This window comes from Schistocerca piceifrons, chromosome 4 (assembly GCF_021461385.2).
Source record: "Schistocerca piceifrons isolate TAMUIC-IGC-003096 chromosome 4, iqSchPice1.1, whole genome shotgun sequence".
Classification (NCBI taxonomy): Eukaryota; Metazoa; Arthropoda; class Insecta; order Orthoptera; family Acrididae; genus Schistocerca; species Schistocerca piceifrons.
The window spans coordinates 70,985,786-71,012,397 of NC_060141.1; the positions used below are offsets into that span (position 1 = coordinate 70,985,786).

The following is a 26,612-nucleotide window of genomic DNA, read 5'->3' on the forward strand; positions in this document are numbered from 1 at the left end:
TATATATATAAATTGCTTATGCATGTTGGTGAAGGCGGATCGCTCTCCAATTGTACCGCCTCCATTTTTCCGTTTGTTTAACAGGGTGTACCAAAGCTCTCCCGTCCGCACTGATTTTCGACGATGTTATAAGTTGCGCTAGGGACCGCATCTACCTTCATTCGAAGTTAGCACGCAACTACGCTGTTATGCGGCGGCTCGTTTCGGCCCATTCAACATCTGTCCTTCAAGTGTAACGAGCGAGTAACGGAGTTTATATTTCATACCTGCCACAGCAAATTTGTGTTCGTGGGGTTTCTATTCTAATTCGAACGTTTGACTTACGCTATACGTATTCGTTTCTGAATGTCGTTTCTACGTATTCCGTTAACTATACGTGGTTAACATTATGAAGACAATTAATAACATTTGTGAAATACAACTTTGTTTGCGGAAAACATAATGATGTTCGAAGTCGCCAGTGTTTCCACGACAAGCGACTTTCAACAACTTATTATATGCATAATTGTTGCAACTGATTGCCGGGAATTATATATATATATATATATATATATATATATATATATATATATATATGAATTACAAAAAACAAACACTAAAAAAAAAAAATTTTGCATGGCGCGAGATTCGAACCGGCGACTTTCGGATTACGAACCCGAGTGCTTACCGCTGCACCACAACGCTGTAGAAAATTATAAATCGTAGAGAGTATTTCATCGCAACGGTTTCTTTTAACTGTCCATTTTTTCGACAACGGCTGAGAAGTGCATCTTGGTGCTTTGCTACATTACACCTCTGGCCATGAGCTTTTATTATGCGCAGTATGAATCGAATCTGAATTTCACAATTGGCGGCCTCCCCTTGTAAGTATCCGAGACTTTTGTTTCGATACCGAGTACTTTCACAATCGAGAACTTCCACCGATACTTACTCAGTATCGAAACAAAAGTACTTGTATCCAATCGACCTTACGCACACAGCTGAGCAGCGAGTGAGCGATTGTGGCTACGGTACTACCATCTGCCCTCCGCCCTCGCCCACCCCCCTCTAGGCGTGCGGTGCCCTTATTCAGCTGGGCGTGTTCATCTTCTCTTCGACCGTATTGTCTCTTGTTGCTCGCAATCCTGCAGTCATTAGAAAAATAAAAAAAATTGTCAGGTTGAGATCTGATCGATGATGATGATGACGATAATGGTGATGATGTTTGGTGTGGGGGGCGCTCAACTTCGCGGTTATCAGTGCCCATACAAATTCCCAACCTTGCTCAGTCCAAACGTGCCACTTTCATGAATGATGATGAAATGATGAGGACAACACAAACACCCAATCGTCTCGAGGCAGGTGAAAATCCCTGACCCCGCCGGGAACCCAACCCGGTACCTCGCGCTCGGGAAGCGAGAACGCGACCGTCAGACTGCGAGAACACGAGCTGCGGACTGATCTAATCGAGAGTTCGGTACAAACTTACTAACGTATACAGATAGTTCATCCATTCTGGGAATCGACAACTTCGACCGTTTTTGCCTGTTACCGACATTGATAGTGGCAAGATATCGGTCCCAGACTTTCAAAGATTTTCGATAATGTTTTAGTTTCAATACTGTATACGTGGCACAAAGTCATGCAGGAGGCAGACGACCATTGTTATTATAACCGTCAGTTCTCCATTCAGGATGACTGCATCACAATGGTAAAAATCAAATATTAGCCCAAGAATGGCTTTATAGCTAATATGACGCGCTTCAGAATCTATTGTCAGATGTCCAGGAGCGATCACTGCACGTAGATCGGCGCTTCCAGTCCTATGAAAAATATTCACAGACTAGCTTCAACGTTTTACTACTCTGCGAATGTTTGTTTCACATACAACTTGAAACGCCTTATCTACGTCCAGTAATCACTTTTGAATATCTCATCATGGGTAACTTCCGAAACACGTCATATGAGAAATAAAATCATTCTTCGCCTAATACTTCACTTTTAAAGGTTGAAAGCCAGTAGAGCTGAATGCAGAACTACTGATTGTTTTCTTTTTAAATTTGTCGTCGGATAACAAATGAAAAAATAACATTTTTTCATGTGACGCGACAATAAATTACCAACTTTCAGATTTCTTCCTTTGCCACTACAGTGGAACCTTGCTTCCTGACAAAATTCAAGATTCTACACCAACGGGACGATAAATAGTTTGGACAAGAAGAGAATAGAAGCTTTCGAAATGTGGTGCTACAGAAGAATGCTGAAGATTAGATGGGTAGATCACATAACTAATGAGGAGGTATTGAATAGAATTGGGGAGAAGAGGAGCTTGTGGCACAACTTGACTGGAAGAAGGGATCGCTTGGTAGGACATATTCTGAGGCATCAAGGGATCACCAATTTAGTACTGGAGGGCTGTGTGAAGGGTAAAAATCGTAGAGGGAGACCAAGAGATGAATACATTAAGCAGGTTCAGAAGGATGTAGGTTGCAGCAGGTACTGGGAGATGATGAAACTTGTACAGGATAGAGTAGCATGGAGAGCTGCATCAAACCAGTCTCAGGACTGAAGACAACAACAACAACATGCCAACGGGAAGTACCCTATAAATTTTGATGATTCAGTGTGCCAGTATCAAAATATATGGCATAAATGGCAGTACCTTTTGGCTGCATCAATTTAGAAGCTTACATTTATTACATCGCCAAGAGGTTACAGAACTTAGTATGTAACATAGATTTCAATTTGATGCGTCTACCCGTTACTGAGGAGAAAAGGCTCTTAAGAGACGGACGAACAGTGTGTAAGATAAAACTTTAAAAAACGTTTTTCTTGTGATGTTGTTACAAATTCGCAGTTTACGATTTTTTTCCTTTGGTTGTAGTGTGAAACTTTGCTTCTTGCCAAATTTCATGATTCTCGGCTAGCGGGATGTAGCCTGTAGATTTTGACGAGTGAGTTTGCGACTATGAAAATATGTAACGTATCTTTTGACTGCATTAACTTAGAGGCATCAATGTTTTACACCGCCAAGGGACAATAGACCTCAGTATGCGATAAATTTCAGTTTTATACGTCTACCCGTTCCTGATAAAAAAGTTTTAACAGTCGGAGAGACAGGCAGACAGACATACTGACAACGACGTGATCCTGTCGTATGCAAACAATAATCCTGAAGGCTCACTTTTGAAGCTTGTTTCTGATGTTAAAACAACTTGAAATGCCGCCTTCTTCATGTTGGAGCGAATCTTACATTTGAGGAATGTAATATCTGAAATCGTGGTTGACAGTGTTTCAGCATCTCACGTGCCAACTACTTTAGATATGAAAACACTCAGCCAATTACAGCTTTATAAAATAAGTCCGTTTTGTAACCTGCACCACGCAAGTAACGAGCAGCCTTTAGTGGCTCGCCATCACAGTTTTCTTTATCTTAAATATCTTTGTGAGTAGTGCCCTTTTGGCATATTTATTATTTTATGAATGACATATAAGTACTGCTAGTCTTTCACGATGATTCCGTACTTCTACTCTGTATCATACATTTTTAGTCATAATTCTGTGACCATGTTATAGACCATTCTCTGATTTAAATTCTCAGGAAGAGACTCCTAGCAGTGTTGAAACCTGGTTAATTCCTTAAAAATAGTGACCGAGGGCTGTTTTCTTTCAATTGTAACTATTCACTGTCTCTGAACGTGGAGCCATGTACAAAATTTATAAATGCCTTTTGAATATGTAACAAGACAAACGTGTGGGTGAAAGAGTCTTAAAATATCAAAATCTATATCAATGATAAATTATGTGCCAACAGACATTAATATTGTATCTCACCAGTTTCATCAACTGTCAGAGAATACAAAGAAGTTTTATTGAGAGAGCTGAAGGAATAGTGTGGATTAACTAAGTTAAATGACCATGCACCCATTGCTACTATGCTGGCTCTCAGGATTAAAAGCGTTCATTTTCAAGGTCCGGCAGCATGCGGGCGAGGCGTATGAAACCTCAAACGTCTGGTTTATCAAAGACAAAGCAGCCCAAGCGAATCGGAGGAGGGTGCCGCTTCCTCTGCTGCAACATAGGAATATGGTTCGTGGAAACAACATGATCAGTTAGTGCACGGCCACAAAACCAAAACGGAAACACACCAAAGTGATGAAAAATCTCTTCATTTGTCAAACCCTATGTATCTTGTAAAAAGCAACCCATTTCCAGAACGGGAAGATATGAAAGTCATTTTTTCGTGTTTTTATAAATATGTTCACCAATACCTCGTCGTTGTCGCAACGTCTGTGCTTCGTGAGGGTTTACCTTTGAAAACTGTTGCACCTATGACTCAGAACAGAAATAAGTTGTAACCTAAATATATGCAGCAATTGATCGTTTTGGCAAACCATCCAAAATATGATTTTTTATCTTTCATACAGAAATAAAACTATTTAATGTGTTTTATTAGACTACATAAAATAGGCAAACAAGTTAAATGTCACATATACTCAGCATTACTTCAGCTACATAAAAAAATTCAAATGTTATCGATATGAGTATGAATCGTTGCGTTTGGAGACTCATATGAGTAGTATCCCAGGACTAACTGAGTACTACTAATTTGAGCAGGTATCTATAGTTTCATAGCATCAAAACTTCCCTATCCCTACGCACTCCGATGGGCAACCGTGATGACGCTTGACACTACAGGAAGCTATCTAAATTCCGATACCTAACTGTAATTTAGTCAAATGCTCTGCATAATTACTAAGCAGGGACTTCGGAATTGAAGTTAGACATGGCGTCCCACACTAAGACTACTCCTCAACTAGAGAGGAGTATTGTCGCAAGACAGTAGACTTTCTGATCTTCCTGCTGTCACACTTATACTGACAAGCCAAAACTTTATGACCACTCTCCACCCTGGCATTGGATGTTTCCTGGTGATGCTGAGGGCACGTGGTCGTTGCTAAAAGTGTGTAAGTGTAGCAGAAACGGACGGGGGATCACCCTAGTGAAAATGCTGGCTGCAAATGGGGGAAATCCATCGAGATAAGCGACTTTGACAAAGGGCAGATTATTATTACGCAAAGCCTGTCAACGAGTGTCTCGCAAACGGCGAAGCTGGTGGAATGTTCACGTGCTATTGTCGTGAGCAACTACGGAAAGAGGTAGAAGCACAGTGAAACTACCACTAGGCGCTAAATGGTTGGACGTCCACAGCTCTTCACAGAACGTGGGGTTCGGAGGCTTGTCTACTCTTTAAAGTTGGATAGATGGTGATCTGTGGGATCTCTGCCGAAAGAGCGCAATGCTGGTGCCTGCTCACCGTTCGTCGTACGTTGTCGAACATGGAGCCCCGCAGTAGACCACCCCCACGTGTTCATATGTTGACCCAACGACATCGTCAGTTACGACTGCAGTGAGCACGCAAACATCGGAATTTGACCGTCGATCAGTGGAGACGTCTCGGCTCTTTGGGAGAACCACATGTGTAGTCAATGGTCGTTTCCACAAACGCCGTCATCGAGGTGAACGGTGGCTCGAAACGTGCAGCGCGTCACGGACGCAGGCGGGGGGGAGCAGTGTTATGGTATGGGAGACATTCTCCTGCGCTTGCATGGGACCCATGGTAGAAATCGAATACACGCTGACAGCTGTGAGTGACCTGCATCCCTTCATGCGTGATGTCTTCCACGACAGCGATGTCGTTTTTCAGCGGTAGAGTTGCCCGTGTCTAGGAGCCGAAACCATGCCACAGGGGTTTGAGCAGCATTACAGTGCACTCACGTTGATGTCTTGGCGACCAGTCTCGCCTGATGTAAACCCTACAGCACTAAAGTGTTGAGTCCTCCTCTTATTTATTTGCCAATACATTTTAACGTTTCAGGAGTTTTCTCCTAATGAGTAGTTACGAACTCTAGTTTTAGTTACTCTGAAATATTGTTGAAATTAGTTTAAGTATAAAACTGAAATTTGTAAGACAGTTAGCCTAAGTTACTCTGGATTTGGATTGGATTGTTTGGGGGAGGAGACCAGACAGCGAGATCATCGGTCTCGTCGGATTAGGGAAGGACGGGGAAGTAAGCCGGCCGTGCCCTTTCAAAGGAATCATCCCGGCATTTGCCTGGAGCGATTTAGGGAAATCACTGAAAACCTAAATCAGGATGGCCGGACGCGCGATTGAACCATCGTCCTCCCGAATCCGAGTCCAGTGTGCTAGCCACTGCGCCACCTCGCTCAGGAAGTTACTCTGGAAGGTTATATAAATTCTTTACGGCGATTGGCTTACGAGGAATGACTTAATTACTTTACAGATTGTTGTGAGGTTTTGACGATCTGCATAGCGAACACCTGCATGTTCCATGTGAGCACAAAGCTGACACGCGGGCAGGAATCCTTCAGAATATAGGGCCACTGGTAGCGGCGAGAAGAATCATACAGCTTCCTAATCGTCGATGCCTACTGATGCCTCACGTACAAACAAAATAATAATTCGAATTTTGGTGACCTGAAGATGGGGACAATCAACAGTCCCTTGCCTGTCGCTGTTTGTCGTTCCACATTAATGACTAATTTTAATTGCACAGAGAAGGCCACACAACGATGGAATAAACAGGGCCACCAGGTAAGAATCGAACTGTATTTCATTTCAGCAACTGTGTTTGTGTAGCTGCAGTACGGCTGGACGGCTTGCAGTCAAGAAGGCACATCAAAATATTATCAACGCATAATCTGTCATTAAAATATTTTAAAACTAACGCTGCAGTTGGTAGTAACCCAAAGTGAGCAGAATAATCAAAATGCTGAAGAAAGTCATCAACATGTAAGCGACATTTCTGTTGGTATTTCTCTAAGGTCTGGCCATTTCTGAGGGTACTGCTGTTCCTTTCCTAGAGGGAGAACGTTCTCTGTCTCATGTAGGCTTTGATCTATGATTCATATCAACACTACTTTTTTTACTGTGAACGCTACTAAAATGGATGCTTCAAATACATGGCCGTATCAGTCGTTTTTTTCCCTGTGTTCTAAGGACTTGGTCTAGACTTCCATTTCTTTTTCTCCTTGAGATAAGATGTTTACGACACCCTTGAGCATGCCACCTTCTTCGTAGCCATGGGAAAATATGAACTAAAAAAAACAATTAACACAATTTTACTAAGTGTAGGCTGAGGAACCAGCCGTGGGCCAGCCTATAAAGTAATCTCCGTATTCGTCTGAAATGATTTAGAGAACTCACGAAACATAAAGAAAGAATTTAAACCTCTGTAATATCGGAAAATTTCCTTAATTCTGCATGCATATGCTTCAGTAGTCAAAGAAATACTGCCATTGCAAATGCACCGTCTAGTGGAAGGTAAAAAGCACTCCTTGAATAATAAATTTGAATTTCTAATTGGGTTGATTAGGCAGTAATAAAAAAGATTTCTTTCTTGCACACACATTTTCGTCCCCGAAACTTCAGCACATAAGCCTCTGCATGTAATTCAAAATATGCCAGCAGATTACTGGGAGTCTGGCCATTGGAATGTACAGATAATATGTGATTAGTGTAGTGTAGCAAATCGTGTAACAGGAAGCCTCAAATTTATCATTCGTACAAGCCATCTTTTTCAGTACATTAGACACAGTACTGAGGAATTAGAGGAAGTATAGCTGGGCGAATCAACATCTTGAGTCTCTTTTCATTAATAACTGTTATTATTAAAGACACGGCACGGGTCAATATTTAGACAAGGCAACATTTTTATGCAGGACTTAGCTCACTATCTATCTCATACTGACGATATGATATACAGTTTTTAAAATATTAAATAAATTACGTATCGTACGTCAAGATTGATCTGGCTATCATGCCGGTTTAGTAACCGTCTACACTGATCGTTAGAAGTTTCAGTTCTGAGCTGCAGGTGCACCCCTTTCCTGAGTTCAAAATACTGGAACATGAGTCTTCTTGAACAGACAACTACGCATTTTCCTGCATATAACATCATCCAGATTCGTATGGTCGTCCTTCAGCTCCTGCTGGCCGTATGCTACAGGCGAGTATTGAACTATTCTCTCCAATTACGAGTGGCTCTTATCCTTGATGATGAGTGAGATGTGGCTGTGTTAACAGTAGCGTAAATATTAATACTGCCGTCGTTTTTTTATATCATAAAATATGTGTTTATCTCGCTCACTTACCCTCTACACTGAAACACCAAAGAAACTGGCATAGGCTTGCGTATTCAAATTCAGCGATACGTAAACACACAGAATACGGCGCGCTGCGGTCAGCCACGTCTTTATAAGACAAAAAGTGTCTGGAGCAGTTGCTAGATAGGTTACTGCTGCTGCAATGGCAGGTTATCAAGAATTAAGTGAATTTGAACTGGTGTTATAGTCGGCGCGCGAGCGATAGGACACAGCACCTCCGAGGTAGCTATGAAGTGGGAATTTTCCCGTACGACCATTTTACGAGTGTACCGTGAATATCATAAACACGGTGAAACATCAAACCTCCGACATCGATGCGGCCGGAAGAAGATCCTGCAAGAACGGGACCAACGACGACTGAAGATAATCGTTCAGCATGACAGAAGTGCAGCCCTTCCGCAAATTCCTGCAGATTTCAATGCCGCGGCATCAACAATTGTCAGCGTGCCAACCATTCAACGGAACATCATCGATATGGGCTTTCGAAGCCGAAGGCCGATTCGTGTACCCTCGATGACTGCACGACACAATGCTTTACGCGTCGCCGTCGCCTGGGCCCGTCAACACCGACGTGTTGACTGGTCGGACGAGTCTCGTTTCAAATTGTATCGCGTGGTTGGACGTGTACGGGTATGGAGACAACCTCATGAATCCATGGACCCTGCATGTCAGCAGGGTAGAGCTGGTAGAGGCTCTGTAATTGTGTGGGGCGTGTGTAGTTGGAGTGATATTGGACCCGTGATACGTCTAGATACGACTGTGACAGATGACACGTACGTAACCATTCTGTCTGATCACCTACAACCAATCATGTCCATTGCGCCTTCCGACGGACTTGGGCAATTCCAGCAGGACAATGCGACACCCCACACGTCCATAACTTCTACAGAGTGGCTCCAAGAACACTCTTCTGAGTTTAAACACTTACACTGGCCACCGAACTCCCCGGATATGAACATTATTGAGCATATCTGGGATGCCTTGCAACGTGCTGTTCAGACGAGATCTCCACCTCCTCGTACTCTTACTGATTTATGGACAGCCCTGCAGGTTTCATAGTGTCAGCTCCCTCCAGCACCACTTCAGACACTAGTCGAGTGTACGCCACCTCATGTTGCAGCACTTCTGCACACTCGCAGGGGTCCTACACTATATTAGGCAGGTGTACCAGTTTCTTTCGCTCTTTAGTGTATATGTCACGCTATACGAATATCACGATTTTATTAAGATTCGATTTTATTAAGATCAGCGCGTCTTTCGGAAGGAATAGTATGAACGAATGTTAATATTAGAGCACACTCCGCTAATCAAAGATTAAATATGCAATGAATCATTCGTTGTGGCTAAGACAGTAATCGTCACATTCCGTCTCTCAAATTTGTTAATATTCCGTCGATAACAAAAACTAAAGTATCAAGTTTTTGTTTAATGTGGAACAGATTTTCAATAGCCGTAGCATGAGGTAAAACGGCGAGTGACTAGGGCCTCCTGTTGGATAGACCGTTCGCCGGGTGCAAGTCTTTCAATTTGACGCCACTTCGGCGACTTGCTCGTCGGTGGGGATGAAATGATGATGATTAGGCAACACAACACCAAGTCCCTAAACGGAGAAAATCTCCGACACAGCAGGAAATCGAACCCGAGCCTTTAGGATTGACATTCTGTCGCGCTGACCTCTCAGCTACCGGAGGCGGACGTAGCATGAGGTGAATGTAAGTTATTAACAAGTGATGACCGTAGGTCTCATATGCAGTTTTTATTTGCTTCCAAGTGTAAAGTGTGTCTGTTAGGTAGCTGACGGGAATTCCCCGATACATGTGTAGATCTTACAACAAAGCTTTGTACTCTGTTGATACTTGCGTCTAATGATGACGCAGAATAAGATACTCGAATGGGAACACTACTAGGAAAAGGAACTTTTCGACTCTGTAAGTGCAGAACAGGGAATCAGTGATCATAAGGCCGTTGCAGCATCCCTGAATATGGAAGTTAATAGGAAAATAAAAAAAGGGAGGAAGGTTAATCTGTTTAGCAAGAGTAATAGAAGGCAGACTTCAGACTACCTAACAGATCAAAACGAAAATTTCTGTTCCGACACTGACAATGTTGAGTGTTTATGGAAAAAGTTGAAGGCAATCGTAAAATCCGTTTTAGACAGGTACGTGCCGAGTAAAACTGTGAGGGACGGGAAAAACCCACCGTGGTTCAACAACAAAGTTAGGAAACTACTGCAAAAGCAAAGAGAGCTTCACTCCAACGCAGCCAGAACCTCTCAGACAAACAGAAGCGAAACGATGTCAAAGTTAGCGTAAGAAGGGCTATGCGTGAAGCGTTCAGTGAATTCGAAAGTAAAATTCTATGTACCGACTTGACAGAAAATCCTAGGAAGTTCTGGTCTTACGTTAAATCAGTGAGTGGCTCGAAACAGCATATCCAGACACTCCGGGATGATGATGGCATTGAAACAGAGGATGACACGCATGAAGCTGAAATACTAAACACCTTTTTGCAAAGCTGTTTCACAGAGGAAGACCGCACTGCAGTTCCTTCTCTAAATCCCCGCACAAACGAAAAAATGGCTGACATCGAAATAAATGTCCGAGGAATAGAAAAACAACTGGAATCACTCAACAGAGGAAAGTCCACTAGACCTGACGGGATACCAATCCGATTCTACACAGAGTACGCGAAAGAACTTGCCCCCCTTCTAACAGCCGTGCACCGCAAGTCTCTAGAGGAACGGAAGGTTCCAAATGATTGGAAAAGAGCACAGGCAGTCCCAGTCTTCAAGAAGGGTCGTCGAGCAGATGCGCAAAACTATAGACCTATATCTCTGACGTCGATCTGTTGTAGAATTTTAGAACATGTTTTTTGCTCGAGTATCATGTCGTTTCTGGAAACCCAGAATCTACTCTGTAGGAATCAACATGGATTCCGGAAACGGCGATTGTGTGAGACCCAACTCGCTTTATTTGTTCATGAGACCCAGAAAATATTAGATACAGGCTCTCAGGTAGATGCTATTTTCCTTGACTTCCGGAAGGCATTCGATACAGTTCCGCACTGTCGCCTGATAAACAAAGTAAGAGCCTACGGAATATCAGACCAGCTGTGTGGCTGGATTGAAGAGTTTTTAGCAAACAGAACACAGCATGTTGTTCTCAATGGAGAGACGTCTACAGACGTTAAAGTAACCTCTGGCGTGCCACAGGGGAGTGTTATGGGACCATTGCTTTTCACAATATATATAAATGACCTAGTAGATAGTGTCGGAAGTTCCATGCGGCTTTTCGCGGATGATGCTGTAGTATACAGAGAAGTTGCAGCATTAGAAAATTGTAGCGAAATGCAGGAAGATCTGCAGCGGATAGGCACTTGGTGCAGGGAGTGGTGACTGACCCTTAACATCAGACAAATGTAATGTATTGCGAATACATAGAAAGAAGGATCCTTTATTGTATGACTATATGATAGCGGAACAAACACTGGTAGCAGTTACTTCCGTAAAATATCTGGGAGTGTGCGTACGGAACGATTTGAAGTGGAATGATCATACAAAATTAATTGTTGGTAAGGCGGGTACCAGGTTGAGATTCATTGGGAGAGTCCTTAGAAAATGTAGTCCATCAACAAAGGAGGTGGCTTAGAAAACGCTCGTTCGACCTATACTTGAGTATTGCTCATCAGTGTGGGATCCGTACCAGATCGGGTTGACGGAGGAGATAGAGAACATCCAAAGAAGAGCGGCGCGTTTCGTCACAGGGTTATTTGGTAACCGTGATAGCGTTACGGAGATGTTTACCAAACTCAAGTGGCAGACTTTGCAAGAGAGGCGCTCTGCATCGTGGTGTAACTTGCCCGCCACGTTTCGAGAGGGTGCGTTTCTGGATGAGGTATCGAATATATTGCTTCCCCCTACTTATATCTCCAGAGGAGATGACGAATGTAAAATTAGAGAGATTCGAGCGCGCACGGATGCTTTCAGACAGTCGTTCTTCCCGCGAACCCTACGCGACTGGAACAGAAAAGGGAGGTAATGACAATGGCACGTAAAGTGCCCTCCGCCACACGCCGTTGGGTGACTTGCGGAGTATAAATGTAGATGTAGATGTAGAAATGTAGTAGATGTAGATGTTTTGGCCACAATACCTGTACATTTTACTTCACAATGCTACTGTAAAACATCATAGTACAGTATCCTATAAAACAGCCTTCATCGCAACGCCTACTGAAACTGTCACTAATCCAACAGTAATGGTGTCTAATTGGTTGCTAGAAGAAGCAGAAGAGTACCTTCACACGTTCGGAAACTTCTAGGAGGTAGAAACTTACACCGAAACAAAAAATATATGTCTAGAAATCATTAGCTCTAAAATGCATACCTTAACAGCTATGAGCACATGTTCATCATCGATACCGTTCTATTACTGTCTCTTTGCTTTGCGTATTTTTGAACCAAAGGAAGAAAAAAAAGTGCAGCAAACATGGGCTCTAAAATGAGTACATTAAGAGCTATGGACAGCTGAAACTTCCTGGCAGATTAAAACTGTGTGCCTGACCGAGACTCGAACTCGGGACCTTTGCCTTTCGCGGGCAAGTGCTCTACCATCTGAGCTACCGAAGCACGACTCACGCCCGGTACTCACAGCTTTATTTCTGCCAGTATCTCGTCTCCGACCTTCCAAACTATGGACAGCTGTTCAATAGAAGAGACGTGTTTGACAATAGCAAAGATGAAACAGTGCTCATAGTTTTTAAGAGATGCAATTTAGAAATCATGTTTACTGGACCTTTTTTATGATATTACCTCCTCTGAAAATATGGAAAGCAAAGAGCTTGCAGTAGAAGAGATGTATTTTACAGTATCGAAGAAACAAAAGTACTCATAGCTCTTAAGGTACGTATTTTAGAGCCCATGTGACTAAAGATTTTTATTGTTGTTTTGGTGTAAGGAACCTGTCCTCAAAGTCTGTAAAGGGAATTTAGTTGCACCCTGCATATGGCTCGATGCGTCACGCCCTACTCGCTTTCACGACAGAAATTGAATTGGACCGTTCCACCTGATATAATTACTGAGAACCGTAACTCGCAAACAGGATATGCCATTTCTGTGTGCTTCCATGTGTAGTGAATGGACAGACGCTGTCTCACACAGCCATAATTAGCATTACAATCAGGACATCTGTATCGATCGAATTGGATGCGCCTGTCGCCAAGGCTCAGAGGAAGATGTGCTACCCTCTGGAGCGGAATAATTCACTACTCTTTTTATTTCGCCTGTCTGCACTGATAATTATCAAGCAGAACGATTTTTGCTGAGTCATGGCGGAATTAATATGCCACCGGTTTCTTTACGCAGCGTACCACAAACGTGATTAACTTTTATATGCGAAGCTATATTCAAAACATTTGCAGAGTGTAGTAAACGACACACAGCGCGCGGAGGTGTTTGCAGTTAAAGTAACTAGCCCACCTAGCGCCTGCTATGGGACAGACAGCAGTTAGAAATTTAAAAAAAGGCAACAACATGGCTTTCAACTGAACTCTCAAAGACAGGCAAAAGTGAAATTCATATACATGGGTTGTTACTTTACACGTGAATTTTCTGTTGTGTTTAGTGGATAAAGCTTGGCTATGAAATCAGCTTCATTAATGGCCGTTAATGACATTAATTTTTTAAGCTAATGAGCCATACTGAGAACACAGCACTATAGTAAATAGCCCACATCTGGTACAGGAATGTGTAATGTCATTAATAATGAAACCTAGAGTCCACATGTTTTAATTTTTGCTGACGTATAGAGAGCTTGAATGGACTACTCTATTAAGTACAGTATATCAAGTAGTGTTAACTAAGACATGGTGAAAACCGCACTGATAGACAAAATGATACACGTTCGCTTACCAGACAAACTTACGCTAGCATATCAAGCGCTGGCTTTCGTTTTATGACTGTAGTCACAATGGAAAATGGAAATGAAGTCCCTTGCTTCTTGACAGAGCGTAGGGGAACTATGCGGGACACCGCACCACCGTACTAGCCAAGGTCCTAATGGAGGTGGTTTGCCGTTGCCTTCCTCCGACCGTAATGGGATGAATGATGATGATGAAGACGGCGCAACAAGATCCAGTCATCTCGGGGCAGGTGATAATCCCTGACCCTGCCGGGAATCGAACTCGGGTCTCCGTGCTCGGGAAGCGAGAACGTTACCGCGATACCACGAGCTGCGGACTGTACTTGCAAAACGGTCCCTTTCCGACCGAAGGACATTTGGCTATATTCCACGTCCCATACCTTCCCCTGATCTTACTATCAACCCTGTTTTCTCCATCCTGTGTACAACCTTCCAATTTCGCCCAGAAATTCACTTCCATCTGCGATAGGTTTATAGAGTCAATGAGATTGCGCAAGCACATTCAGAATAGTAGTTTCAGATAGCAAGTGAATGCATGTGGACATATCTACTTCCGTGGGTGGCCACAGAGCCAGTACTTGGTGTGTGAGGTCACACGCTCTCACTGATTCTATAGTAATACCACACTTTTAAGTAGTCTATATCGCCGAAACGTGCCATTTGTGTATATGTATAGAATAACACTTAGTATGTATACTAATAAATAGCCGAGATGGAAACGATGACTTCAACAATGAATCATGCAACAGCTCAGGTGATAATACACTTAAAAACTCTAAAGACAAAAATGCAAGGAACAATAATGATGTCAGTCCACTGCAGCACACAAATGAGTAGACTGCCTAGTAACTAAATAAATACTCAAGATACTCGTAAGCACAGTACTGACATAAGCTGAATTAATGTGTCGTAAATGTTAGATGCACCCACAGAATTACGTTCAACTAGTTTCCCAGTTCTGTTCTTATTTCACCTACCAAAGCCAGGGAAGAATGTCTTTTAGGTCCAGAGATTTCCGGAAAGAAAAGGAACTCTCCTTCGATGGTGGAGAAGACGTTTAAATGCTCCTGTGGACTGGGACTCGGTAGCAGAAACCAATCTACAGGTCCCAGGACATGGGCACTTACACGTTAGCTTCCTAACATTAGTATTAATAATAAAGGGACTGGCAAGGGCATTAGATCATGACTTTATTGAATTATGATAAATATGAGGTACTCTCTAGCAGTATTCCCTGCATGTCTGCATGATTAAGTCACTAACTTGAAGCGTTGGTGAATAGTGTCGGAAGTTGAGAATTGTGGAATATGAAGTCTGCAGCTGGCTTTAGCTGGCCGGGCCGCCGCGGACGGCAGGTAGCAGTTACCGGAAACGCGGGACAATACGGCGCTTTTGGGGACAGCCCGGCATCCGTAGCCACCTGTGCTGGGCAACACGCGGCCAAGACGGGAATTTCGATTGCCTAGGGGCGATACGACCTACTCGATCATTGGGTAGATCTCAGAAATGCCGTTGGAGGGGTTTCGGCGATGATGGAGCGTTCGACATTGGCTGAAACTGAGTATTCTTTCGCCGCGTTTTCGTACGCGTGGGAAACGGAGAATTGTGGAGAGAGAGGAGTTCGCCTTCAGCCATCGGGCGGTACGGTCTTGGAGACGGCGTCTTGGCCATCGTCTTCGAAGGGAGATATACGGTCTGTATCGCAGCACTGCACCAACGCGTGTTCCGTGCAGAGTTCTGCGGTTAGAGCTCAGAAGCGAGATTTTCACCGACGCTTAACCACTTCCAACAACTTACCTAATAATCGTGATCTGGTAGTTATCCTTGCGAGGTGCCGAATGTTTATCAACGTAGCTGCCGGTAATAGGGGCGCGTAATAGCAAATTGTTAATGTGCCATTCTCTGGAGTGTGTGGATGGACAAAGAAATTCACATTTTTTTTGTAAATTTTGTCAGTTCTGGGGGATATCAAATTAAAATGCCAGTATTACAATCGAATTATCGACTTCATTGTAGCTAGCATTTATCCTGTTCCAGTAAGCTTTACATGTACTCTAGTCACTGCACAGCTTGCCCAGATGGGAAGGAAAGAAGGTTTGCAGTCTTCTACGTCAGCGAAGGACAGATAAGTTTACAACGTTAATTCGCACTCAGTACAAGCACATATTCAGGAGACAAACTGGAGAAGAAATAAAATGTCAATACATGTTATGTAGATGACTGACAGCTCTCTTTAGCTCTGCTGCCAGAGACAGTATGCGAGTATGTGGCAGTCCAATATGTTAAGAACTCTCAGAGCAATTGTCAACTCTGGATGGGTATACTGGTCATGACTATTGCCCTTACTCCTCGTTATTATGGCCTTATGAATTGCTTCGAAGATAGCGTCGAAAATGTAGGAAAATACTCTCTCTTATGAAATAATCATAATTGGCATAAAATATCAAAAAAGTACATGTAAAACGCGTTGAAATTTTGGCCGTGGATGGAGGATTTTTGCGTTGTTCAACTACCCAACCAGAACACTATTTTACACAAGTACAGCACAAATATGTAGTACATCTTTCATTGACCACTGAGTAACAATCTCCAGCAGAGGTGAACTGAAATAATGAGTTGTCCCTCCACACTAAGTGCAATGCCAATGTATAACTCTGCGTAAGAGACAGGATGTATTCTGTCCCTGTAGAATCAACAAACTAGCTCATCTTACTCATTAACCATCATTTTCACCCAGCATTCAGAGCCGCAAATGAAGATGGTGGCTGTTGGTCAACAACGTATGCGTCGCATTTAACATTCGACAAATGTAACCTACGTTGCTAAGGCAAGCCAGACATGATTCCCAATGACCTGTTGGTCATTGGGAATCATGTCTCAGAATTCTGAGGAGAGACTGATTTTATTCGACCAGAAGATCTTGAACTTCGTGTTAACACTTGCTTACTGCGTGTAATATAATGCGCATGTCCGCTCTTCGGAGCAGTCAGACTTTTGAATATCTGCAAGCAACCTGTGTAATTTTCTTTATGAAAAGAAAGAGGCAGCCTCCGGGCAAGCAGAGATAAGACGTAATCTTCTCAGTAATTCAAGTAAATAAAAACTTGCTAAAGGAAATCGTTATGTCGGTTGCTAATACCGTCCTAATTACGTGACACTGAACAGAGAAATGAGCTGTTATAATAACACATGGGTAGAAAAGTATACAAAACAAAGTTAGTACACAGACAATAGTTGCACTGGTTCAACACAAGCCGAGATAGTCCAATGACGAATTTGAATTTAACGTTACTTCAGCCCATGGTATCGTTCTTGCCCTCTCGTGTGGAAAACCTACGTGAATTTTGAGACAACGTATGCACCCCGAACTTAACCGCTTAATCCCGTAAGTCATACTACACTGAAGCGCCAAAGAAACTGGTATAGGCTTGCGTATTCAAGTACAGAGATATGTAAACAGGCAAAATACGGTGCTGCGGTCGGCAACGCCTATATAGGACAACACGTGTCTGGCTCAATTGCTAGATTGTTATTGCTGCTACAATGGCAGGTTATCAAGATTTAAGTGAGTTTGAATGTGGTGTTGTAGTCGGTGCAAGAGCGATAGGACACAGCATCTCCGAGGTAGCGATGAGGCGGGGATTTTCCCGTAGGACCATTTCACGAGTGTACCGTGAATATCAGCAACTCGGCAAACATCAAATCTCCGACATCGCTGCGGCAAGAAAAAGATCCTGCAAGAACGGGTCCAACGACGACTGAAGAGAATCGTTTAGCATGGCAGAAGCAACCTTTCCGTAAACTGCTGCAGATTTCAGTGCTGGGCCATCAACGAGTGTCAATGTGCCAACCATTCAACGAAACATCATCGATATGGGCTTTCGGAGCCGAAGGCCCAGACGTGTACCCTTGAAGATTGCTCGACACAAAGCTTTATGGTTCACCTGGACACCGACATTGGCCTGTTGATGATTGGAACCATGTTGTCTGGTCGGACGTGTCTCGTTTCAAATTGTATCGAGTGGGTGGACATGTACGGGTACGGAGACGACCTCATGAATCCGTGGACCCTGCATGTCAGCAGTGGCCTGTTCAAGCTGTTGCAGCCTCTGTAACGGAGTGTAATGTGTGCAGTTGGACTGACATGGGACCGCTGATACGGTTAGATACGACTCTGATAGGTGACGAGTATGTAAGCTTCCTGTCTGAACACATGAATCCATTCATATCCATTGTGCATTCCGACGGATCTCGGCAATTCCAATACGGCAATGCAACATCGTACACGTCCAGAAGTGCTGCAGAGTGGGTCCAGGAACACTCTTCTGAGTTTAAACACTTCCGCTGGCCACAAATCTCCCCTGGCACGAACGTTATTGAGCATATCTAGGATGCCTTGCAACATGTTGTTCAGAAGAGAGCTCCACCCGTCGTACTCTTACGGATTTGAGGACAACCCTGCAGGGTTCATGGTATCAATTCGATCCAGCACTACTTCAGACATTAGGCGAGTCCATGCCACGTTGTGTTGCGGCACTTCTGAGTGCTCGCGGGGGCGCTTCACGACATTAGGCAGGTGTACCAGTTTCTGTGGTGTCACCGCCAGACACCACACTTGCTAGGTGGTAGCTTAAATCGGCCGCGGTCCATTTAGTACATATCGGACCCGCGTGTCGCCACTGTGTGATCGCAGACCGAGCACCACCACAAGGCAGGTCTCGAGATACGGACTAGCACTCGCCCCAGTTGTACGACGACTTTGCTAGCGACTACACTGACGAAGCCTTTCTCTCATTTGCCGAGAGACAGTTAGAATAGCCTTCAGCTAAGTCCATGGCTACGACCTAACAAGGCGCCATTAGCCTTACATGGTTTGATGGTTATCGTATGAAATGTCTCATCAAGAACGATGTATACAACAAGGATTAAAAGTTAAGTATTCCAGCAGCTACATACTTTTCTTTATAACATTAATAAGTATCCTGTTTCAGACCTCTATCTAGCCTACTTGAGATTACGCGTGCCTTTCGGCTACTTCAGTGTGGCGTAGCTGTCTTGTTACGCTACAACAGTTTCTTTGGCTGCTTAGTGTAGCGTGGCAAGGAAAATGCCTTCTGTGGTGTACCGTCGTCTCCCACACCACTTCTCCCCGTTCCATCAAGGTGGCGTGTCAGCGTAGCCTACATCTCTAGGTGACGCCAAATGTGGCGAGCACGTCCGCGGTTGTCCACAGAGGTCACCGGCAGTGGCTGCACTATATCGTCACGACTCATCAAGAGAGCCAGTCAGGCAAGACGATGACATCACTGCGCTTGGACAGCCAGCGAACGGAACGCGGATTATAGCCTGTAGCTTCAGCCATATACGAGGGTTAGGTGTATAAATCCGTGTTGTTTTGTAACGCACGGCCTAACTAGTCTGCAGATATTCTTCGTACGAACGGTAACAGCTAAGTTTTTCAGCAGAAACAGCGAGAATGCTTCAGCTACAAAGTCCGGCGATGGCACTTAGCAGCAGTCTGGAGGGAGCAGCCACCAGTCTGGAATCAGCTGCCTACAGCAAACAGCTCTTCAGGGCAGGAACCATCACAGCTCTTATCTCAGCTATGTTGGTAATGAAGTTTACTTCTGGATGTGACTGTTTTTTATGGGACTTAGTTCTCAGTCTAGCTAGCTTCTCATTTGTGTCAAACCTTAACTGGATTTTATGGTTTACATGTGTTTAATAAATAAGCGTTCAATTGCATGTAACTAAATTTGTGGAGCGACGTTCCAGAACCCAATCGCGTCATAGGCGTCTCGGCAGACACAGTGACGAAGTCGGTTGGACATCAAAGCACTATACATCAGTGTCACAGTCAGTATATGTGATAGCGAAAAAACGGTTGTCTATACCTCAGATGTGCAATCGTACGGTAGTCACACCTACACAACACTCACCATCAACCATGTACTTGGGACTCGCTAGGTATCAGGGGCAGTCAGTGAAGAGAATAATTTCAGTTGAAGTCGAGTAGATTACCCCGAAAAGGTATTTCAGATTTCAAGGCTGCATGGTACAGCGTATTTTTACATTTTCCTCAGATAAAGTGTTACCTTCGAAACACAGTGGTCGTAGTCGACCACCAGATCGTTCGATTTCGAGCTCACCCATGTACCCCAGCAAAGGAACAACATTCTGCAGCAGAGAGAATTTCAGGATGTAACTAAACGTGCTTTCTTATTATCCAATACAGTTGCCGATGTCTATGGTCTGGTCCAACCACTACACTGAGAAACACAACTAAATGATCACGTTTTCGAAACTCCGAAATTGTCTTAGATTGCGACGTATAACTTCAATATTTGGCCCGAAGGTGCCTACAACTTTCCTCAGTAATCGTCCAAAGGCGTGATGGCGTCTTGCAACGTCACCCCCGGGCTCAGCGACGCTTCAAACAGTGCAAGTTGATACATGCAAAAAAGGGCCCCAGATCAGAAGTTCGCGTATGGTGTAAGGTGCATTAATGACGTCACATTGGCACCAATTTTTACCAGACTTCTGCCCAAAGATACCGTGGACTTGTTACATAATGGGAAGATCGTCGTACTTCCTTTTACCCCCTATTCACCCCATTTTTCCACGCCCCCGCAAAGAACATCACAGCCGCGACAGTTTTCTTATCGGTGGCCAAAGAAAACATTTCAGACGGACTACCGTTTAGAATCGACTTGAAAAGGCCTCTGGCGTGGAACAAAAGGCATCGATGAGTCTTTCGCCTCCCTTGGGGCGCTGATTCCCACACATTTAGCCGTCAACAACGACAATTCTCAGTGAGATAAACAACAGTACGACTTTCTTATCAACGTCTGTCACTGCTAATACCTCTCGGCGACTTAATCCTTTTTTGAGGACATCATGGCCCAGCAAAGCCTCTGGAGTGCAGTGCAATGCAATTTCTGTCCTGGTGCACATGCTGAACCCTCTAGAAATATTAACAAACCCATTGGTCGAAATCTGAAGCAGGTAAGGGTGCTTCTGTTCTTTGAGCTCTTCTGTTTTGCACTCTCCTGTGTACAGATCAAGAGAAGCGGGCGGGGGAAGGGGTGGGGAGGGAGAAGGGTGCGTGACTGACACGTGCGTGAGTAAGTCGGCAAAGGATCCCTCTAAGACTAGCCAGTTCGGCAACGTCCTCATTGCCACCTGCCAAACTTTCTTGAACACTATAAAAATGTACCTGCACAGAGACAATCTGGGCACACTCGGTCAGAATGTTTTCAATAATTTACATTTTCTACTATGGTCGGTACAGCGGGCTCTTCGAGGTCAGCCACTTTCCAGATCCTGACCTCCTTCGTCAAGACCAGGCGAGCTGGTAGAAGAGATAGAGTGGATCGCACTTGGAAATATTTCAAAGGAGATTTATAATTCCAGCTTGTGCTTTCGACCATGGGAAACCTCCGTACATCCTTGCTCGGAAGCGCAGGATTGGAGCTATGTTTAATTTAGCTTTGCGTCACTACGTTACAGGCAAAATATAGGAACATAGTGTATATTCCATTGTTTGTGTGTGTACCTTAGGAAAGTCGAAGACCTGTCCTGCATATGCTGCGTACCTAGCATTCAACCTAACAATTTGATGTTGGTGGCTTTATTGATTCGCATATCAAGAGCGTGAATATTTTCACTTTTCGTCGCTAAACAATAATATTTTTATTACACTGGTTATCATAGTAAGAAACAGTAAAATTTTTTTGCGACGCGGTCATTGCTTATCTTACGACTCACATGTGTGAGGTAGTAGCAGCGCTTACACTAGCGGTCCCCGGTGGGAGGTTGACGTAGTGTTACTGTACCTGAGGGCAACGATGATGACGGCGGCGAGCACGGCCCTGGGCAGAGGCTCGAACAGCGGACCGGCGCCCTGCACCACAGCCAGCAGCACAGCGCAGGACACGAGGCCGGCGAGCTGGCGACAACGCGCTCACTCAACGTCCTGCCCTCCTCCCACGATGGTTCATTCTAAACGTGTCACAGCTACAAGTAGCAAGTAGAAGGCAGGCCACAAAAGCGTTTCAACTGCCACTGAGGTGGCACCCGTAATAATGAAATTTTGTTTTAGAAATGTTGCTAATCCCTGAAATCTACCCATCCATCTATCCACAACCCGTCCATCACATCCCAAACGAAGGTTGGTTGGTTGGTTGGTTTGGGGGATTAAAGGGACCAGACTGCTAAGGTCATCGGTCCCAACGAAGGTTGAAATACACACTTTACTTTCCCAGCTGGCAACCGACCTATCAGTTATTTGCCACATAGACAAATCAAATGGTTCAAATGGCTCTAAGCACTATGGGACTTAACATCTAAGCTCATCAGTCGCCTAGACTTAGAACTACTAACTAACGTAACTAATCTAAGGACATCAACACATACATGCTCGAGGCAGAATTCGAAACTGCGACCGTAGCAGCAACGCGGTTCCAGACTGAAGCGCCTAGAACCACTAGGCCACAGCACCCGGCTGCCACATAGACATGTAAATCTATACCTACATATGCAATCCGCAAGCCATTGTGCAGTGCATGGCAGGGAGGACATTTACCAATGTTATCGATTTCCTTCCCCATTCCAGTCGCGTATTGAGCGAGGGAAATACGACTGTTTATACAGGGTGAAAAGTATTTAAACCGACAAATTCTGAGAGGTTCTGGGGGATATCAAAACAAATATTTTTTTCCTAATATCGTTTTCTCCTATGAGGAGTATTTAAACCGGTAGAGGAAGATTTCTCTGGCGGCAAATTAACTAAACCAACAAACACATTTGCATTTTTTTATGATAAAGGGACAACACATTAAGACAACCCAATTTCAATTACAATAGATTTTCAAAAATGCCTCCATTGCCACGTAAAAAAAGGTTACACCGTCGGATCATGTTCTGTCTGACACGGGCAAAAACCCCAGGAGTATCCTGAATTGTTACTGCTGCTGCTACTATCCGGGCAACCAGATCCTCTTCTGATGCAATAGGGGCTGCGTATACAAGGTTACGCATCTCTCTCCACACAAAGAAGTCCACAGGGGACATATCTGGGCACCGAGCAGGCCATGGTACACGACAACCTCTGCCATTCCACATTTGTGGGAACTGTCGGTCCAGGAATCGACGCACACGGCGACTGAAATGTGCCGGCTCAAAGTCATTTGGAACCACATGCGTTGTCTTGTAGGGAGCAGGACGCCTTCCAGCAATTCTGGCAATGCTCTGGCGAGAAAATTGTAATAGTGCCTGCCAATTAATGGCCTAGGTACAGGTACGGCCCAATTAAACAGTCCCCGACAAATTCAAATGGTTCAAGTGGCTCTGAGCACTATGGGACTTAACTTCTGAGGTCATCAGTCCCCTACAACCTAGAACTACTTAAACCTAACTAACCTAAGGCCATCGCACACATCCATGCCCGAGGCAGGATTCGAACCTGCGACCGTAGCGGTCGCGCGGTTCCAGACTGAAGCGCCTAGAACCGCTCGGTCACCCCGGCCGGCATCATGAGTAGTGACTGGCATATTGTGACGAGACAGTCGCTCGGCCACCATTGACTAGTACTTTTCAGTTGGTGAGAGATCTGGAGAATGTGCTGGTCAGTGCAGCAGTCGAACATTTCCTATATCCAGAAAGGACCGTACAGGACCTGCAACAAGTGGTCGTGCGTTATCCTGCTGAAATGTAGGGTTTCGCAGGGATCGAGTGAAGGGTACAGCCACGGGTCGTAACACAAATGAAATGTCCCCAACAACACCGACCCACACATTATCGAAAAATCGCACTTGATTAGCGCTAGTAACTGTGGCATGTGGGTTATACTCACACCAAACATGCGAATTTCGCATGTTGAAGACTCCATCACGTTTAAACGTTGCTTCATCGGTAAATACCACAGAGGCTGGAAATGTAGGATGCATTTCAGGCTGTTCCAGGTACCATTGCGAAAACTGTGCTCTGGTTGGGTAGTCAACTGGTTCTAAGTTGTGGATACGCTGTAAGTGAAATGGACGCAACAATTACTCTCGAAGGACTATTCCTACATTCGTCTGATTCGTCCCCATGCTACGTGCAATTGCACGAGTGCTGATTGAAGGATCCCGTTCCACATGCTGCAAGACAGCTTCCTCGAATTGCAGCGATCTTACCGTGCGATGGCGCCCCTGCCCAGGTAATCTGCTAAATGACCCGGTCTCACGCAGACGTTGGTACACAGCAGCAAACGTCGTATGATGCGGGATACGGCGATTAGGATATTGTTGTTGATAATCCCGCTGTGTATCTTGTCCGTTGTGGTGCGCTACGTAGTACGGACCAACCATCTCAGTGTGCTCACTCCAGGTGTATCGCTCCATTAGTAAACAGAGACAATGCACTAGTACACTAGCGGACAGCAGTTGCCTACAACTGAAGAGCGTAATACGCCCTCTAACAACTGAAGAGCGTAATAAGGCCTCCACCGGTTTAAATAATTCTCATAGGAAAAAATGACACTGGGGAAAAATATTTGTTTTGATGTCCCCTATAACCTCCCAGGGTTTGTCGGTTTAAATACTTTTCACCTTGTATGCCCTAGTACCTACTGTAACCTCTCTTGTCTTAATCTCACGATCGATGCAAACGATGGTCGCAGCATAAAATTCATTGTCCTCTGTGAATACAGGCTCTCTACAGGTAAGTATCCTGGTCATCGCTGTAATACTTTGAATTCGAATGTTCAAATGTGTGTGAATTCTGTGGTGTCACCGCCAGACACCACACTTGCTAGGTGGTAGCTTAAATCGGCCGCGGTCCATTTAGTACATGTCGGACCCGCGTGTCGCCACTGTGTGATCGCAGACCGAGCGCCACCACAATCGCCCCAGTTGTACGACGACTTTGCTAGCGACTACACTGACGAAGCCTTCTCTCATTTGCCGAGAGACAGTTAGAATAGCCTTCTGCTAAGTCCATGGCTACGACCTAGCAAGGCGCCATTAGCCTTACATAGTTTGATAGTTATCGTATGAAATGTCTCATCAAGAGTGATGTACCACAAGGATGGAATAAAGATAAGTATTCGAGGAGCTGCATACTTTTCTTATGAGAATTCACTACTTATCCTGTTCCAGAATTCACGCCCGTCTGCGTTAGATAGCGTGCATTTCGGCCTCCTCTATCTACAAGATGTTGGCACATTTGCCAACACATCATTGGCGACGAGGGAAACGTGTTCTTTCTAATTGCTTACATTTACTTGTGTCATGGCTTCGCCAGATGTACTGTCCGAATTTTATCGCTTGCAGACTCAGCAGACGCAGGCGTTATTGGATGCCCTTGGACAGCTCGTCCAGGGTCAACGTGCCATTCAAACCGATGCGGCAGCCGCCGCTACCGCTGCCACAACATGCAGTTGCACCGCCGTTTCGCAATTTTGATGCACAGCAAGAGACCTGGACTGAGTGGTCACGCCAGTTTGGATTTCATCTCGCCGCCTACAGAATTCAAGGTAACGAGCGGCAGCCTCACTTATTGTCTTGTGTCGGCGTGCAAACTTACCGTGTGATAGTGAAATTGTTTCCCCGACGCGACGTAGCAACTCTGTCCTACGAAGAAATTTAGTCGGCATTGGACGCCTATTTCAAAGAAACAGTTAATGTAGTTGCAAAGAGGTATACGTTCTTTCGTACAAAACGTACGGCCTGTCAAACTAATAGGGAGTGGGTTGCAACATTGCAAGGCCTTACAAGGGATTGTGCATTTGAATGTGACTGTGTCCTTCCTTATTCAGATACTATGGTGCGTGATGCAATTGCACAGAACGTTTCTGATGTTCGCATACGGGAACAGATATTGAAACTAGTCAATCCCTCCCTTCAACAAGTGATAGACATATTGGATAGACAAGACACACTTAACTTTGCTCAGGAATCATTTGAAACTTCGCCAGCCGTGTGTAACATCAACCGACCCGCCGGGCGCGCAGCACGGCCCGGTAAACTGCCCTCGCACACATCCGCACAGCTGCCGCCACGCTCTAAACCAGGTGTGCCGCGCCAGCACACAAATGCAGTGAAATCATGCCCGCGGTCTGCTACTAGACATTCGCGTGAACATTGCCCGTCACGCCAAGCTATTTGCTTTTTCTGTAATAAAAAAGGACATGTCCAAAGTGTTTGCCAGAAAAAGCTCAGATCAGACAATCACAATCATTCCAGGCCCTTTGCTTCGCGCCGGAATCGAACCAAGGACACTCAGGCTCGTGGACCTTCCCCCATGGACATTCATGTAGTTAATTCCACTTCGTCCAGTGCCACTTTCTCTAACAGTGACTGTGTTCGTCCCACAAAACGTGTGCGTCGACGTCGCCGGAAATCACGTCAATTAACAAGTGGTTCTGTACCAGTGTCTGTTCAAATTGCACAAAACAGTCGCTCTTGCCGTCAGCAGGACAATAAACTTTTTGTAGATTTGGACTTTAATGGCAAGGTCATACCATTCCAGCTCGATACCGGAGCTGCAGTT

The 26,612-nt window shown here is 44.6% G+C and overlaps 1 protein-coding gene across 1 annotated transcript in view; it reads right to left on the bottom strand.

The window, feature by feature from the left end:
- Positions 1-26,612, bottom strand: part of LOC124795604 (sulfate anion transporter 1-like) — a 164,924-nt gene that overhangs the window by 22,858 nt on the left and 115,454 nt on the right. Inside the window, exon 5 of the mRNA XM_047259674.1 lies at positions 21,917-22,029. Within this exon, the coding sequence (XP_047115630.1) occupies positions 21,917-22,029 (113 nt within the window). The remainder of the gene's footprint in view (positions 1-21,916; positions 22,030-26,612) is intronic.